At 39.6% G+C, this 18,175-nt stretch overlaps 1 protein-coding gene across 1 annotated transcript in view; it reads left to right on the top strand.

Annotated features, from left to right (window-relative positions):
• The window catches only part of myom2b (myomesin 2b), a 37,434-nt gene extending 19,749 nt beyond the window's left edge, over positions 1–17,685 (top strand). The window contains exons 17-36 of the mRNA XM_066678872.1: positions 2,728–2,915; positions 3,077–3,203; positions 3,641–3,819; positions 3,966–4,080; positions 4,708–4,870; positions 5,370–5,476; positions 6,095–6,139; positions 6,842–6,978; positions 7,307–7,451; positions 7,572–7,634; positions 8,689–8,756; positions 9,019–9,132; positions 11,244–11,331; positions 11,428–11,466; positions 12,283–12,388; positions 13,586–13,749; positions 14,658–14,694; positions 14,850–14,872; positions 14,970–15,025; positions 16,412–17,685. Of these exons, the coding sequence (XP_066534969.1) occupies positions 2,728–2,915; positions 3,077–3,203; positions 3,641–3,819; positions 3,966–4,080; positions 4,708–4,870; positions 5,370–5,476; positions 6,095–6,139; positions 6,842–6,978; positions 7,307–7,451; positions 7,572–7,634; positions 8,689–8,756; positions 9,019–9,132; positions 11,244–11,331; positions 11,428–11,466; positions 12,283–12,388; positions 13,586–13,749; positions 14,658–14,694; positions 14,850–14,872; positions 14,970–15,025; positions 16,412–16,840 (2,393 nt within the window). The 3' untranslated portion in view covers positions 16,841–17,685. The remainder of the gene's footprint in view (positions 1–2,727; positions 2,916–3,076; positions 3,204–3,640; positions 3,820–3,965; positions 4,081–4,707; positions 4,871–5,369; positions 5,477–6,094; positions 6,140–6,841; positions 6,979–7,306; positions 7,452–7,571; positions 7,635–8,688; positions 8,757–9,018; positions 9,133–11,243; positions 11,332–11,427; positions 11,467–12,282; positions 12,389–13,585; positions 13,750–14,657; positions 14,695–14,849; positions 14,873–14,969; positions 15,026–16,411) is intronic.
• The last annotated feature ends 490 nt before the right edge of the window (positions 17,686–18,175 follow it).

Raw genomic sequence — 18,175 nt, 5'->3', positions numbered from 1 at the left:
GTCTGTCCAGACTAAGGAGCTTAAAAGTCAGGAGAACTTGTCAGACTGACTTACCAGTCAACAGAGGATAAAAAAAAGACATTTTTAACAACGTAATCGATTAATATTAGTGAATTAGCCAGCAAATTTTAGTGCAACAGCTAGAAACTATTTCACAAGGGTAAACTGCATTACATTACAAGGATAACATTAAAATCCACAACAATTATAATCTGTCTGAATATTTTGGTAGCAAACCACCAACATAATGTACATGCTGAATAGTAAAAAGATCAACTCAGCATTATTACTGAACTTCCTCAGGTCAGAGAGTTTTCGCCACGTCTGAAAAGCAGCGCCAATGTTTACTGTGGTCTTAGTTCGTTCTGTGTCACTCTCACCCTCAGCTTGTAGACTTTCAGCACTTCCGTTCTCTATTTAGTTTAATAACTTTAACCATAGGTGATACTGCATTGGATGATGGGGTTTGCTGTTCCAGTGTCTCTAGGTTCAGCAATATCTCCAGTATTCCATTCTTTAACTTTCATCACAGATGTGCAGATCAGCACTATGTCTCTCCGCCATTAATCTCACTCAGGTAACCTGCCCATCGAGCCATACCTACAGTGAAATGAATAGGTAATGACAACTAACAGTGCAAAAAACTGCCAAATTCCACCCCATAATTTTTAGATAGCTTTTATATTTCTGGAAATGAGCTACACATTGGAATCAAGTGAATCCAACACATTTGTTTGTGCACTTCTTCAAAAACAACTAATATGTTTTTAAGAGCCCTCCCCAAATAATGCTTTTAGATACAGCAGGTAGTGCTAGGTATTTGCTGAGACACAATCGAGATGCAGCCAGCAGCAACAAGAACACAAAAACAGGAATTAATCTGAACCTCCAGCTTTTCATTCGCAGACATTTCTTGTAAGATGTTTGTTGGCTGGGGAAAGATTGCTTTAAGTTTCAGCTATCTGTATTTGAAGGCAGCATTATATGTTGGGGAGTTTTGTTCAAGAATACTGGTAAGCAGTAGGAAAAGTTTGTGGAGAAGAAATTTCTATTTCTGCTTGTGTTCTGAGCACTTTTTCTGTCCACAATCCCCTGAGCAGGTTGTGTGAACCGGAGCACCACAAGAGTTTAAATTGGAAGTTTAATCTTGTACCACACATAAACATCACTGTGGAAAGCCATCTCCAAAATGTGTTCAGGTGTTATTTGTAAGTTTTACTTCATAAATTTTAAAATAGATAAAAATTGCAGTGTCGATATTTCTAAAGCCCCTAAAAGCAGAGTATTGCCAGCTTACTAGAGCAGGAAAACTGTTTAGCTAGAGCTGTATGTTTTACATAAAGCAGTACAGCTAGCCTTTACAAAAAGTTGTCTTAAACAAACAGAAGTAACAGAGATGGTGCTTCTTTTGTGGCGTACAGTGGATCACAAAACACTTTACAGTCTGTATAAAGGCCGTGGGCGAACGCTCGCTGTCTGCTGAATCCTCATAGGATGCTCTTTATAGAACACGTTTGGGCAGTACTGTCGAGTGCGAGATACACACTGCATGAACAATACCAATATGTTGAACTGGCTGCAGCACACTAGGGAATCTTTTTATTTTTGGAACGTAGGCAGTTGAAATGTGCTTAAAGCAAGAGTTCCAAGAAAAATCTAATTTCTGTCAGTTTTCTTTTACCTCAAAAGTGGTGTATCACTCAAAATACGTTTGAAGTCTCAATATATGTTTGATGTTTCAGACCTATATCTTGAATTAACATTTAGCAAACTGCTAAAAGCATGACACACTTGCCTAATACTAAGTCAGATTCTTAAATGATCTGAAATAGGCTTACTTTCACTGTGACATTATGAAATACTGTTATCTACAAAACGTATTTCACAGGGATACAAATACTGGCAGTGAGACATGTTCCATAATGTGAATCCGAGCAGATTTACAGAGGGGAGTGTGAATCACAGTTCTTTAGTGGAGTCATTATTTTGTCCTGCCGAGTTCATAAGGTTTTCCTATTATGGAAGGTTCATTTTTGAGGCCATATCAAAGTCGACACCACTGCAGAAGAATAGGAATGCAGTAATGACCATGCATAACCACAGTAAAAATGACAGGCACAAAAGTTTTGAAATTAAAGTCTGTTTATTTACCACATTAAGGGTAATGTAGTTCTTGGTATTTTATTTAGTTTTATGAAATTGTGAAACTTTAGCATCCAAGCTGTTTTTTTTTTGAAGCTCGCAACATGAATAAGACATGAATAAGTAGATCTGAGCAATTGAAAAGTTACATTTTGGGGAGAAGAATGTACACTTTTCTGATACCATGTAAAGTTTAACAAACAGAAGTAATGCAGCACAGCCATACTGGGTACATTGTGAAGAAAATAAAGCTGATATATCAGAAAGACTATAAAGTCTATCAACATGTATTTCATAACAGTGTAGCTGTTACAAACAAATATACTCAGTCACTTATGGTAACAAACTTTCGAAAGTTGAATTACTTCTAGCTCAAATTCACATTCATAATTGGTAACAACAGCAGATGTAATGCATCAAATCTGCCATGATTCATTCTCACATTATAAGCCAAGCCAGACAATAAATGGCTGTGAATTGGCTTTATTAAAAGCTAGAGATAGCCACTATACTTGGAGCGGTCCCTGCTGCTGTGGACAGTGAGTAATGGGGAGACGCAGAGCTAGTCATCTATCTTCTCCACAGAGCTCCCATCCCCTCCCTATGACATCGCTCTTCTCCACTGCGACGGGGAATCCATGGTGCTCAACTGGAAATGTCCCGCCCACTCCGGAGGTGCAGAGGTCACCAACTATTACATTGACAAGTGCAACGTGGCAAAGAAAGCATGGAAAGAGGTCAATGTACCACCCATTAAGGACAGGACATACAAGGTATCATTGGCGCTGCAGAATCACCAACCGTGTCATGACTTTGTTTGTGTTATCGCTGTCATGGCCTCCAGATGTTATTGGGGGTACTTAGAAAGTGTTTTTATGACTGTATAATGGGAGGTTAGAATGACAGCTAGTGTTTTGATCCCATGTTTTTGCAGGTTCCTAATCTGACTTGTGGCTCAGTGTATCAGTTCAGAGTGTATGGTGCCAATTTGGTGGGGCTGAGTGAACCATCTGCTGTTAGTTCACCATTCAAATGTGAGGCCTGGAACATGCCTGAGCCAGGTATGTAATAGCTGTATGTTTCACTTATTTTTATTGGCTGTAAGTGAGAAACATGTAATTTCAACATTTAATTTCTCCCCCGCTAGCAATAGCAGTAACCTCTATGGGATCAAGTACAAAAAACTTACAAAATACAAAAAAACTTTAAAGGCAGATAAACAAATGCCCTGCTTGATGTTATAAATTGTGCGACTCATTTTAAGCCAGTTTCTTCCTCTTTTATAGCATTCATTGCTAAACTTGTATAGAACTTTGATAGTAAACCTTTAAAAGTTTCTACATAGTCACAAACCTCTTTTTCTCACAAGATTTTTTGAGGGGACAAATAATTGTTTTTTGAGGACAATGAAAGCTTGTATGGGGATTTGGCATGTTTTCTGTAGACATGCACTTCTTTAGGTTTACTTGTTGCAGTAAAATATGAATATGTTGTCTAGGTCCAGCATATGACCTGAGCTTCACTGAGATCAGAGATGACTCAGTGGTTGTGGAGTGGAAGGCACCAGTCTACACTGGCGCAAGTGCTGTTACTGGTTACTATGTGGACATGTGCAAGAAGGGCACCGGAACCTGGACAACGGCCAATGCATCTGCTGTCAACCACTGCTACCTTAAGGTAAAAATCGGTGAAAAACTGTACCCACAAATAGTCTGCTGGAGTCTGAAACTTTGCATCATGTAGTCAAAATGTACTGCGTGAGGACTGTGTCGTCCTGAGTTGCTTTATTAACATTAATGACATTAATGATGGGTCATCCTCAGGTGAAGAGCCTGGAGACTGGATCATCGTATGTGTTCCGTGTCCGAGCAGAGAATGCCCATGGCATTGGCAAACCTTCAGCTCTCTCTGACTCAGTGTGTGCAAAGGCCCTGCCAGGTGACACACACACCCCCACACACACACACACCCACCCACACACACACACACACACACACACACACAACCAAACCACCCTCCATATTCACTACTACTGTTCATATGGACAAACGTCAAGTGAGAACTGATGGATTCAGGCAAAGGAAAAAGAGACTGCTGAATTGAGAGATGCTCATGCTGGGGCACAGAGAGATAGAGAGAGCAAGAGAGCTATGCTCTGCTGTGTAGGACCCATTATGGGAGGTGCTCTGAAGTGGCACAGGGAGCAGCTGTCTGCCCGGCTGCCGATAAGAAAAAACCAGCTGCCGGACGAGACGAGATGATGATTCATCTCGAGCCTGCCTGAAACATTCATAGTTGAGGAAAGATAGGTTCTTTGGTCTTCTGCCAGCAGAGTGCACTGTGGGGTCGTCTGAGTGAGAACATCCCAGCATTTCACAGGGGAGAACAGGGAGAGCCTTGCATGAACTAATCTGTTGGAGTCAGATGTGGGAAGCACACTAACCCATAATCCAGTCGTATCCATACCATAAATCCAACATGGCCGTCCCATACTTCTTTTACATAGTGTCAGATTTCAGCCATCTTTTGCGTAAACCATCTTCTTCTCGTGCTTTGTGTGTGCAGGCGCTCAGGAAATCAAGTGTGGTGTGCATGAGGAGACTGGCGACATTTATCTCTCTTTCGAGAGCTGCCAGATTACAGAGACCTCACACTTTGTGTGGAAGAAGTCCTATGAAGAAATCACAGACTTCTCCAAAGGAATCTCTGTCAAAACATCAGGAAATCAGTAAGGGAAAAAAACAAGCAAACAAAGATGTTCCTTGCCACTAGGACTTAATGTTACTGGTCTATTCTAAGTGCATTGAACTGTTCATTGGTGTGAAACCTAGCCAGCAGAGGGTATTTTGCTGCAATTAAACTGGTAGGAAAAAGTGTGTTTAAAATAAAATAAATCAATTTAACAGCTTGGGGGGAAAGCTTGGACCATTTACTATCAGTCCTATAATATTTACTGCTGTTTGGGAAGCAATTGTGACAAAGAAGAACTGAATCATGACAGTCAGTAAAACACTGTTTATCTAAAACGACTGCAGTCTGTTCAGTTTTGATTATCAGTTTGTGTTAAAAAATTATTTTCTTTCTTAAAAACAGTACTCATTATTTGTTTCAAATTGGCCAGGCCCTACTCAATAGGACATTTAAGCTTGAAAGAACTTGTATTGCATTTGTTTCTTTAGTGTTCCCCTTACCTGCAATGTATTGCTTACTTACATTTATCCGTCTAGCTCTACTCTATTGTTCAAGAGCCCAGATAAAGATGATGTTGGCACTTTCTCTGTCTCTGTCACGAACACTGAAGGAGCTTCAGCCAGTTACAAGATCACAGCAGAAGGTGAGGCCAGTTAATGAAATAATTATAGAAGAATTATAATGTATTATGAAGTTTATAACCCTGAAACCCTGGATTGTGCTGTTAATATCTTATGATTTTCTTCTTACTTATTAATGTGGTCCAGGCGCAGTAACTCTCAACATGTCACTTACACAGCTGTTGACCTGAACAAATGACATCATCTGAAAGGCCAAGGACACAGTCAAAGTCACAGTTTCCTTCAGCTTAGTGGTTGTCAAATGCATTTCAAATACAGTAGTTAGCAAAGGCATATTTTTAGATGAAAGGTTTTTGTAGCTCTCTGTGGGACCATTATTCATTTGGCATCCATTGCCCTTGTGTAAAGCAATTCATAAGTGCTCATATGTGCTTTAATAGTAAATCTCAGCTTGTCAAAAATTGCACAACGTTTTAAATTTACACATACTGTACAGAACCTCATTGCCAACTTAAATTTTTTCATTTTGATTTTTCAGTATTGGCATGTGTCAAGAAAGCATATGGTGAAAGTGACATGTGTGTGTTTTATTAAGTAAAAGTATACATTTTATATCATCAGTGCAGAATTTGTCTTAGATGGAACTCTTCATCTAAATGTGCATTTTCCCTTCATTTCAGAGCTTGAGAAAATGCTAGCACTTAGCTACGACATCCGCAACCCGAGTAAGTAACAGACTACTGAAACTATTTGTATCTTGCTATTTTTATGCTGGCTAATTTCAGCAGTGCCCAAAAACATATCCACAAGCATATAGGAGTTAGGGGCAGGGATTCAGTTTCTTATGCAGTACTGTGTAAAAGTCTTCTTCTTTTTATTATTTTAAATACTTTATCTTCTCAATAAGTGTGGTGCTTTTATAAAATTTTAGGAAATTACAATAAATACAAAAACAAATATATATATATATATATATATATATATATATATATATATATATATATATATATATATATTTTTTTTTTTTTTCCTTGATAGCATGAATTTGTTACCAGTATCAACTGGTAAAACTAGTTAATGGATGATAACCTCAAATAATACTGGAGGATACATTCTGAAAGGGTTAAACCAAAACATTCAGACACAGAATATCACTACTTACTGTAATAATGTTATTGGTTTTATTCTAATATTAGGGTTTTTAGTCTGTTTCTTTTTTTCCCCAATACATAGCTTTTACATCTCATTTTCTCAGGTGCTTAAAACTTTTAAACTGTACTGAATTTTTAGCAACACCTTTCAGATACTGTGTGAATTAGGCACAAGCTGAGTTTTTGTTTTGTATTATATGAGGTCATGTATGTGAAAATATATGACAGCACAAAAAAGTCACGCTGTTACCATGGCCACCTCTCTTTCTGCCTCAGTTATCCCTCTGAAGACTGAGTTGGCATACAAGATTCTGGAGAGAGGTCGTGTGCGCTTCTGGCTGCAAACTGAGGGCATCTCTTCTGCTGTGACCTACAAATTCTTTGCCAATAACAAGGAACTTGTCAACTGTGAGGTAAGGAAGCAAACGTCAGGCAAAGTGGTAGTGACAGCTACAGCTATAGTGGTGACAACAACGTAAATCGACGAGCTCTCGACAAGATCTTCCTTGGGTTTTACATTACGTTGACCCTAGCACTCTCTACTTTGCACAGCACTACTCCAAATGTGTCTGACTGGCAAACAATGTCAGTACGAGTCAAACAAACAGATTTCAATCCATCAAAACAACGATATAAAAATGCCACCCATTGCTGCTGCCTCTATTCAAGGCACCAAAGAGAACTATTTACTTTAGTATTTGTGTGTCTTTCTTTTTTTTCTTTTTTCCCCTCCTTCTCCAGCAAACTAAAATGAGTCACGACGTAGCCACAGGCATTATCGAGATGGTGCTAGATCACTTCACCGCAGAAAACGAAGGGACATACACTGTGCAGATCCAGGATGGAAGAGCGAAGGGCCAGTCTACTCTAGTGCTGATTGGAGAAGGTGAGCCACATTGAGCTGCTGTTGGGGGTTATCCCGAAATGATCTAAGATACAGAGTTCTTCCTCCAGGCTTGTCTCACTAACCCTTAACAATATCTTCCTCTTTTTTTTTTTGCTTCAGCCTTCAAGGCAGCCTTGGCAGAGGCTGATTACCAGAGGAGAGAGTACATCCGTGTGAAAGAGGGTACAGAACTCTACATGGGATTCAATTCGCATTGAAAGAAGCAGATAGTGTTAGAACAAATATATCTGTGGTTTAGTAACACTCTTCTGTTTCTCTCTTTTTACACATATTGTGTGCTCTGTAATTTAGACATAACATATTTAGAGCACCATCAAAATTTTTTCATATAACCATTGTATGCCTGTCACGGTAGCTATTAATTGTTGTCAATATATTGTCCCAGAAATAATAGCCATAACTGAAATTATTATCCATTTCTGAAATTATAAGCCCATTTTGTGGCATTGATAGAATTATAATAGCAGAGTAATGCAATTGCAAACATTTAAAGAATAATGAATGTTCAGCAAAAAAATGTGTCATTGAAAACATTCAGACATTGGAATTAGAATATGAAATATGTGTAAATATCTTAATAAATATAAATAAAATAAAACCACTGTTTTCAAAAAAATTGACAAAACTGCTCCAGAACAGAGAGACAAGAGAGTCCAAGAGAACAGAACAGACCGACTGGCTAAAATATTGCTGAAGTTAATTGTTAAGTAAACAAACATGCAAGTAAACTTAATAGGTGATATTGAGGTCAGCAAGGAACTCCTGGGGAAAGTCCATATATTGTACAATATGTATATAATGTCATTATTGTGACAGTCCTAAACAATTGCAGGCCATTGTTAATTCTTTTTTGCTTTAGGAGTCTTTAAAAAAGTCATCAAACCAATGTTTGTTAGTCTATTTACAGTGTGAATAATTGTTCACACTGTAAATAAATGCTTTATTTACATTTAATTATTATTTAAACTATTATTTAAACATTTATATGAATTTATTCAAGTAGATTCTCTGAAATTGTCAAACTGAAGCATTAAACTCCTTTAAAGAGAACTTTGAACATGCTGATGAGAGAAATTAAGGCCCATAATGTATTCCACAGATGTGATTGTGACAATACCTTCATATTCCTGTAGCTTATAGTTGTTGACATTTTCAGGAGAACAAACCCCTAAATTTGATGCATAAGGAAACCTAAACAAAATCTCCCTCTGCACAGGACCTCATTTTAGCCAGTTCTTGTCAGTCCAGGTTGGGGATGATGCCAGCGTCAGCCTCATCTGCAAGGCAAGTGAAGTAATGCTCGTCCTTTCTACAATTAGATCAGCCAAACTCAAACAAATGGGCCGGGTTATCACCAGCGCCAATCCAAATGAGTACCGCGCCAGGCTTCATTCATCTCTGTCATAAAGAGATCATTGTGGTCGCTCGGTGCTCAGAGGCGCTGGAGGAACTGGGCTGACAGATGGCATTGGCGGCATGGCCATATTTCCTGCTTGCTCCATCATCGCATGCTCACTGCCTGATGTGTGTCCTCCCCTCCCCTCAGGTGGCTAATTTGAAGAAGGAGTCGGTGTTCCACTGGTTTAAGGATGATGTGGAAGTGATTCCCGAGGTGCCCGCCGACCTCGGCTCCGGAGTCTGCAAACTCCCGCTGTCTCTGGTGAGATCATGCTTTCACTCCCTACTGAGCTAGAACAGAAATAAAATAGCTTTGTTCTTACTGGGCTTAGCCAGTAACACAGAAGGTATTATGAGAGGTAGTGTTGCAGCAACACTGAGGAACATGTAGCAGATTCAAAGTTAATTTTCCCTATTGTGTAAACAATTAGAGCAATTGCAGGATTTATTATTCCTGCAGGATTGTTAAAGGTTTTGCTTTGAGGTTTTGGTTCAGGCTATAACTGGACTCTCCAGCAAAAAACTTAGCTTAATATTTAGTTTGTTGTGTTATGCTCTACTCTATAGTACAGGACTCCATCACTGGGCCTTACTGTTATGTAATTTACAACTGTATCGAATATCTTCTTCTTTTCTTTAATCCCACTACAATACCAGACATTAATAATATAGACAAATGCACCATCCAGTTCTGACTTTAAGCCTCATAATTGATCCATTGATTAATCAGCTAATAAATACAATCAAGCTAATAGTAGTAACTCTTACTTCAGTCAAATATTATTTCGATAACTTTTTTCTAACTTTTAGTTCTTGCCCCCTTTGTCTGAGGTGTCATTCGTTCTTTGAGTAGTAATCCATTTTCTCTTTGAATGACAATTTCATTTGTGTAAATACAGTTATATGGCAATAAATTATTCAGACCCTTAGCAGTTCCTTTAGATGCAACAAGCAAAACATTTTTTCAAAACACTCTCCCAAATTCAAAACACAGTCTCAATAGTGGTATTCCACAAATACTTGAGACGTCTCAAGTACTGTTGTAGGATGCAGGAAGGGTTGTTTACAACAGATGTAGTGGTAGTTAAATTTTTCATTTTGCTTGGAGTGTCCCTTTAAGCAAAAAGGCACAGAAATAAAGACCATATTACTGCTTCGAGTCTGCAGTGCTGCTTTAGCAATAACAAATCACACATCTACTGATGGTCAATATTCGAAAAGATGATATTTTATTTTTTCTATTGCCACTGGGAATGATGTTAAATATTATAATAAATATTAATGCATTTATTCACACATGCCATTCTTTTTATTGCTTCACTGAAATTTGCTGAAAGAGGTATCTGAAGGTGCAGGTTTTACAGTTGGATTACATTGCAACAAAACCACCTTTAATGCAGAGTGACTAAATTATTTCCCTAGTTTGATTAATGTAAACATGGTTTCCAGAATCAGTATTTGATTAATATATATAGTCCTACATCTTGTCAATTCTCAAACATTTCTGCATCAATCACCTCATAAAGATGGCATATTTCTGAAGGAATACTCTTTAATATGTACTGTGTGCTTTTCGTTGTGCTACCAAAAATTTTAATATGTAGTACTAGTGTTCCAGATATGACTAACTAGACTGCTACTAGCTTGACTGATAAATATTACATATAATAACAACTGACTGTACACAAACAATAAAATGAAAGGGATCTCTTGAGAAAATGTTCCTTACAGACTGTTAGATTAAATTACAGATCTCCTCAAACTAATGTAAAATAAATAAATGAATGTTAACACAAAGCAAAGGATCAAACACAAATAAATACAAGTAGACCTATGACAATGTAACTATTCTACAATACAGTAATACAGAAATAAGAGCTTCAGCATACCTTTGTGCTTCTCCGCACCGTCAGAGGGGGAAGAAACGAAGACCATTTTTTTCAGACACGTTCATCAGTCTATTTATTTTATTTTATTTATTTTTATTTATTTGGCACCAGGACTTTATCTGGCATAAAATAAATGTGATAAATAAATGTGATTCTGATTATTCACTTGCAGTCTTGCAGTGACAAAAAAAAACCCCAAAAAAACCTAATCTTACATTTCAAAATGAGCTGAAGTTTGTGCTTCAGGAAAAACCATAACACTTATAAAATCTATCAGTGGGTGGTGTCAGCCTCCACAACTGCTGCTGCCTAAAAACTTCATTGAAATGTTGAAGTTCTGCCTGAAAGCGCAGGACTTATAATACTCCAAAAGTGAGCTGCCTTGCAAGAGGATTGTAAACGTACCACAGAAAAAGTACTCAACTGCACTATTTCAGCAAAAACACTGTGTTTGTTTGTTTGTTTCCTGGAATCCTGCCTCCAGTTCTCAAAGAAGAGTGTTGGTGTGTACAAAGCAACTATCAGCGACGACAGAGGACAAGATGTGTCTCAGGTTGATATTTCCGGCAAAGGTAATAGCGCTCTTGCTTTGAAATTGCAGCAAAAGTTCTAGAATACTTCTTGCCTCACAGAAAGTCACCTCACCTTGCCTGTACTCTCACCCACAGTCTTCGACAACATCATAAACCAGCTCTCACGTGTGGCTGGTAAGTACAGGATTAGCATTTTTGCATGCTCTGCTGCATGTCCTCTCTAAAACTAGTCAGCATTCAGCGTGTAAGCACCCTTCGATCTCTGATTGATCCCAGATTTTACTCCCCATCCATCAATACAAAGACTACAAAGAGTGACTATCTTAAGCAGAATTAGAATGCAGATTATTAAGTCTTTTATGATTTCCTATATATCATCTTTAGTGTTGTTGCAGAGCATCTGCCGAGTCATGATGGAGAACTGCTTCAGCTCCTGAGGTAGTTTTGCTGAGTGTCCAGCTCACAGAGTCTTGCAAAAAGAAGATAATTTTTTAAATGCCTTTTTAAAACCTCATGCACAAGCACTGACCAGACAAAGTTAAAGCTTATTTTCCTACTTCCTTGCTTACTCCATACTTGGCTGTTGTCATAAATGCATGATACATGATTTAAACAGTGTGGAACCTGGTACTTGCTCTCAGGCTCTGTGATAAATAGCCCAGTGTCCCATAAACTCCATAGCGCATGCATTAAACTTATTAGTTCAGATTAACACTAAAGGGATAACACCATAGAGTGGCTTTGCTTCCAATATTTTTGGTCACTGTGAGACACTCATTAGCAGCATTTTTTGACTTGTGGGAGTATTACTTGTCCACCTCCTCCTTCCAAATCCCAGCTCTAATCCCCTTTTCCCAAACCAATCACCAGTTACTCTGCTGGAAACCTCCCCAGTGCAACTTAAACTGGGTCTGACGTATTCTGTAACAGAAACCTGGAGCCAATCTGAAGTTTAGGGAATCTTTCTCTCTTTTTCTTTGATTTAAACAGGGCCCAGTGCTGCCGGTTTGGTGATCCAGTGCACCGCTGAGGGCATCATGCTTCAGTGCCATATGAAATACTATACTGATGAAATGAAGATCACCTGGATGCACAAGTATGCACATTTTCTCACTTGTGAAGTGAAATCCTAGAAATGGTGTGATGGAAATACCCATGGAAATGAAATACACATGCTTTCTCACAGCCCTGAGCATGACAGCGGCTCTGCATGTAAACATGATTTGGAGATTTTTGTCTATAATTGTGTCGCTTTAGTGCGCGCCGCTAGAAAACGATTATTGAACTATGGGAAATTACCCAGGCCGAGTGACAAGAGACAGCTAGGATTCTGCACTTCTGTCAATACAAAACAAATCTATCAGATTTACAGTTACCTAATGCTATGGCCCTGGGGGACATTGGGTAGCATGTAGAATACTAACTCAGAGGGCAGAGCTTCTCCCAGCAGTTTTGCCTGCCCCTCATCTTATGTGTAGTCTAATGCAGGCCACTTTTGTTCTTTGTATGTGGGTCTTCTAATCCCTGCATTAACATTTTAAAGTGCCTGTTCTGGGTCTTTTCTGCCCTCCAATGCATGCTGAGAAATGTGCACAGAGAAGGCATTAACAGAAAAAGGATTTCTTATTCCATTTTTTGACAATTACTTGTGCACTCACTGACCCCAGCATGTAAGATTACCAAGCAAATTAGTCGTTATAATTTGGGAAGCAAACTGCTCACTGGATCTACTATAACTTTTGCTCATACACAAAAATGTAAGCTTTATTTTATGATGGCATGTCACAGTTCTGTGCAAAATTTTGTCTACCATATACCAATCTTCTATTACATTTCCAGTCAAATTACTTTTAAGTTATTCTTCAGTATTTGAAAGAATGCAGAAAATGTCTTTAACACAAAATTTCACAGAAGTGTCAAAAATCATTTTTCATGGATGGATGACAGCTTCCATTCTTATTGGCAGATATTTAACTAAATTGTCAGGGATATTTTTCCACATCTCCAGAGTTTAGAAGTTTAATTCCCATTAATTTAATATCACTTACAAATTTAGACTACTTGGCCCATAAAATCTCAAATGCCTAATTTTGGTGATTTATAGAAACTGTTCTCATTCTTTCTGTAGTTTTCCGTTTCTTACTAACTGCTTCACGTTCATTTCAGACCCACAGTGGATTGATGGAAGAATATCTATTTTATATTTTTACCACAATTGTTTGATTTCTCTTTGATTTTGCCCTGTGAATATATATGTATAACAACACATCAATTTTCTCATTACATTTAACAGGGGTACTAAACTCACAACTTCTGAAAAGATGCGTATAGGCGGAACTCCAGCCATGGCCAGCCTGGAGATAGTGGAGCCAACTGAAAAGGATAAGGGTGTGTACACCTTTGAAATGAGAGACGATGAAAAGACCTATGTTCACTCTCTTGAACTCTCTGGACAAGGTAAGCAAAGCTTGGAGTGAACACATTGTTCTTCTTTAATCCCTTTGTTTCTTAATCCTTTAAAATCCCGATTTCAATTGATTTGCAAAAAAGCAGAACATTAACCATGCATTTCAATGGCAGTCTTCTAGGCAAAGGAAAAATGTCTAATTAAAGCCAAACTCAAGCAGAAGGTTTTAATTGGATACACTCTTTGACCTTTGAATAATAATAGTAATGAATTTAAACAACACTCCTACACCAGGAACAGGGTTTTAATATCCCTTCCAAACACAATATTAACCTCATCCAGCCAATCCCAGGTCTAAGCTCTATATCAGATGGCAATATTTTGTTAATTTTTATTACTTCAGAGTTATTTTGCTCATGGATTTGGAACAACAGAACTTCACCTTTCAGGACTCCCTTTTTTATGTCTGATATGTGTTGGGCAATGCGTGTATGCGCCTCCGCAAAATGTCTCCTATGGTTGTCCCTGCATTGGGCCTTGCTTGGATTTGCAGTTGAAAGGAAAGGCCAGTGCCGCAGCTGCGCACACAGGCAGCATAATCGGGCAAATCCAGGGATGAAATAACGGCAACAGAAGTATCAAAAGGTGCAGATTCTGGCTTTGGCAGCAGTTCGTAAACAAACTGTTGGACAGCAAATATAACCAAACGTCTGTGTGGTGTCTGACAGGTCATGCGGTCTGTGCAGAGACAGTAATTACAAGGAGGAGAAAGAGCAGTACCATACAACACATGGGAACAAAGCTATTAAAATAATGAGATATAAACTTTCTTTCAGGACAAGCGTGAAGCATGTGTAGCATGGGCTTCAGCCACCAAATAGTCTTTTCTCTGTGCCTTGTTTTGTCCCCGGTTAACTTTTATCTTCCTTCTGTCTATTCTTTCTCCTCCCCCTTCTAGCCTATGATAATGCCTATGCTGAGTTCCAGAGACTCAAGTAAGATAATCATTGTTTTGGAGGCTGCTTGGTTCTCTGCTTTCTCCCAAATGTTTAGCAATGCAGAGCATGTGTGCTGCATGTCATCGTGTGGGTAAAATATTAGCGTGCGCTAATGAGCCCACTAACAACGCCATTCTTCTCTTGCCTTTCAGAGCGGAAGCATATGCTGAAAAGAGTGAGTATGCTCATTCAAGTCTGTGGCGCTTAGTGGGGTCTTTTTTAATACATAATTATATCCCAGCCTGACTGCGGTGTGATGTTTTCTTTTGCAGATCGCGGGAAAGTGGTTGGTGGTCTGCCAGATGTTGTCACCATCATGGAAAAGAAGGTTTGAATTCACCTCTGCATGGGTGTAGTGTAAATGTAAACATTACAAAAATGTACAAATATGGGGATCATTTAGATTTGTGGAGAAAAATACTTTCAGTGGAATGAAAGCTGCCTATTACTAGCTAAGGGCAAATTGTGTTTGCTTGCATTCTGCAGCCCATTAAGTTGGCCCTGCAGTGCTGATGCCGTTGCATTAGTGATCCGAGGTGCCACAGGGCCTCTTTATGGAGTGATTTTGAATGGTGTGCGGTGGTCTGTGGACAGGGCAGAGGATCATCTCCTCTTTTTCTGCATGGAGAGTGTGTGCTGGAGGGCTTGGTATTCCTCCTATCCTGCTTTAGAGCCTCCCTGCTTTGTCTCCAGCCTCATAATCCACTGTTGGGGAGCAGCAGGGAGGCGACTGTGGGAATGTCATCTATTCAGCTTCGGGAGGAATATTGGCGGGTTTGTGATCTGCCTGAATGGCAGGCAGTGGAAAGTGCCCAGTGCCTTTTCTTTCTTTCAGATCCAGTGAATGCGGTAGGTCCTTGGCTTACAGGTTGCATTAAAAGGCAAGGAGCCGGCAATCCAGGACCTTTGCAGGGCTTTCACGTTAAGCAAAGCTCTGTTGAGAACTCCCTTAAGGCTAGAGAGTACTTTTTATAGATGCTACACTCTTTCTGAAACAGGTGCATTATTCTTTAAGTCCACATTTCCATTATGAGTCCAAATGAGCAATCTTGTTTATATCTTGTCCTGAACACAGGTTGAAGTGTTTGCTACTACCAATCATTGGTAGCTTTAAAGTTTACTGAGAGGCACTTGGACAGAAACTTGGTCAAGGTCGTACCGTACACAGTATATACAAGCAAGTACAAAAAGAAGATATAGCACTTGATTGCATGGCAGACTATAACAGTATAAGCAGAAATACACACTATTGCTGCAGCTAGAGAATTTATGTATATTTCTGTATATTTCAAAACAAGAAGTACAGTGTGATATTATCACCAAGTCAAACTGAGGCATTTAAGAATGTGGTATTATGCCATACATAAAAATGAATTTAGAAGAAGAGGCTTTTAGGAGAGAATTACTACATATGAGCTCAATGTGGAGATATGGATTGCCAGTTTGAAGGAAATTTGGCACCTTTTCAGCCTCTGTTTTTGTCTGAGGTTGCTTCACTGAGGAACATTGAGGAAAGTCACTCTTGCAGTAAATTACTTTTATGCAGACCCAAATCTGAAACGCGTTTCCAGGGATGAACAACAGCATGCCACAGATGTGATAAAAAGTGATTTGGTTTGAAAGTACTGCTTTATCCTTTGAGGACATCTTGCAAGAGAACAAATCACATCTATTGTCTACTACACCCCCCCCTCTCTGCTGTGCTCTCCTGTAGACCCTGAGCCTGACCTGCACAGTGTGCGGTGACCCCAAGCCACAGGTGACCTGGTCCAAGAACGACCAGGAGGTGGAGCCTGGTGACCAGTACGTGATCTCGCTGGACTCAGGCAAGTTCGCCAGCCTCACCATCAAGGGTGTGACCCTGGAGGACTCAGGCAAGTTCACCATGTCCGTGGTCAACAAATACGGCGGCGAGTCTGTGGATATCGTGGTCAGCGTCTACAAGCACGGAGACAAGATCCCAGAAATCAAGCCCACAGCCTCGCCCAAGAGGATCATGCCCCCGACTCTGCCCATCATAATCCCCACTGCTGACAAACCCGCAAGCACCTCCTCTTCCAAATCTCCAGCCCCGGCTCAGGCCCCCAAGTCTCCTGCCCCAAGCCGAGGCATCAAGTCCCCGACTCCGTCCAGGAGAAAGTAAACAACCTTCTCTGAGCTAACATATTGCTGCACAGCAGCAAAAGAATAAAGATTAACCCCTTGAACTCCATTTTCTTAGAAATAGTAGGGCTTCGTTTTTTAGTACTTACTATGTAAAAGGTAAGGAATTGAAGACTGTACCCACTTATCCATCCTTATGCTGCATTTACATGTTGGTAGTAGTTGATCAACAGCAAACCGGAGATCATTATGGAAATACTCACACTGCTGCATGCCTCCATGTCATGTACCTTTGCTGGTTACTGTGATGAAATGCAGACTTTTTTTCTTATTTGTTTTTTCTGTGCCAACATATAAATGCAGCATTAGAGTTTAAGGGATTAATCCTTGTGCCACAGAATAATGAAAGTCACGTTAAAAAGTTGATGCCATTTTTCACCAAGGACACTGTTTGAGTTTTGTATGAAAGAAAATAATAAAGAGAGTAGAAAGTTGGAGAGACGGGGTCAGGTTATAGTTAGTGTATCTTCCAGTACATAAGGGGGAAAAAAAACAACAACATTGTGAAACAGTTTGTCATCTGGGTTGCTTAAACGGGAGTGGGCCTCTAATGAATTTGACTGTCTCTCCCTGGAGGTGCTTTGGTGAAAAATGGCCCTGCTTTTGATGTTTAGTTTATTAAATCAGTGTTTTTTAAAAGCTGCACTTTCAATTAGGTAGCTGAATCCTGAGGTGTTTGCTGTAAGTGGGGATGGATGGCCCCGGAGCTATTGGGCTTTTGCTCAGGCCATAGCCAGGCCCCCTTCTCCACTCCAAATAAATCTCCTCACACCACCCCCCTTCTGTCTCCTCCCCTCTCCTCTCCTTTCCTCCTTGACTTTCCTCCAGCTTTTGTGTTATTAAAAAGATGTAGATCACTTCCACCACGCTGTGCTTATGTTGTTTACCCGACAAACGCACATGCACACTTGCACACTGTGCCTGAATGCATGGCAACAATAAAGGACGAAAGCGATTAGAGGAGCTGCCGTGCCCTATCTGAATTGCATCAGCACTTTTTCCGCCACGTTGCCATGCCCACACGCAAGCTGTTCCTCCAATTCATGGATACAGAATGGCTTGCATGGAATACATTGGAAACCCTAATTCAGTGCCCAGCATGTGAGTTTGGTTTGTTTGCCTGGGTTATGCTTTATGGAGAATGGCCTCAGTAACACTGTCACAGGGAAGCACATTCATTTCAGCCATGCTCTCATTCGGCCATTTCATTATTTGCCTTCCCCGCCTTTAGAAGTTTTTTTTTTGCAGATTGCAGATCTTTAATACTCCAAAGCAGTCACAAATGGAAATATTTTATTTTCAAGCTGCTCCCATT

This window comes from Hoplias malabaricus, chromosome 8 (assembly GCF_029633855.1).
Source record: "Hoplias malabaricus isolate fHopMal1 chromosome 8, fHopMal1.hap1, whole genome shotgun sequence".
Classification (NCBI taxonomy): domain Eukaryota; kingdom Metazoa; phylum Chordata; class Actinopteri; order Characiformes; family Erythrinidae; genus Hoplias; species Hoplias malabaricus.
The sequence above is the reverse complement of the archived record's forward strand: the minus strand, read 5'-3'. Positions and strand labels throughout refer to the sequence as shown.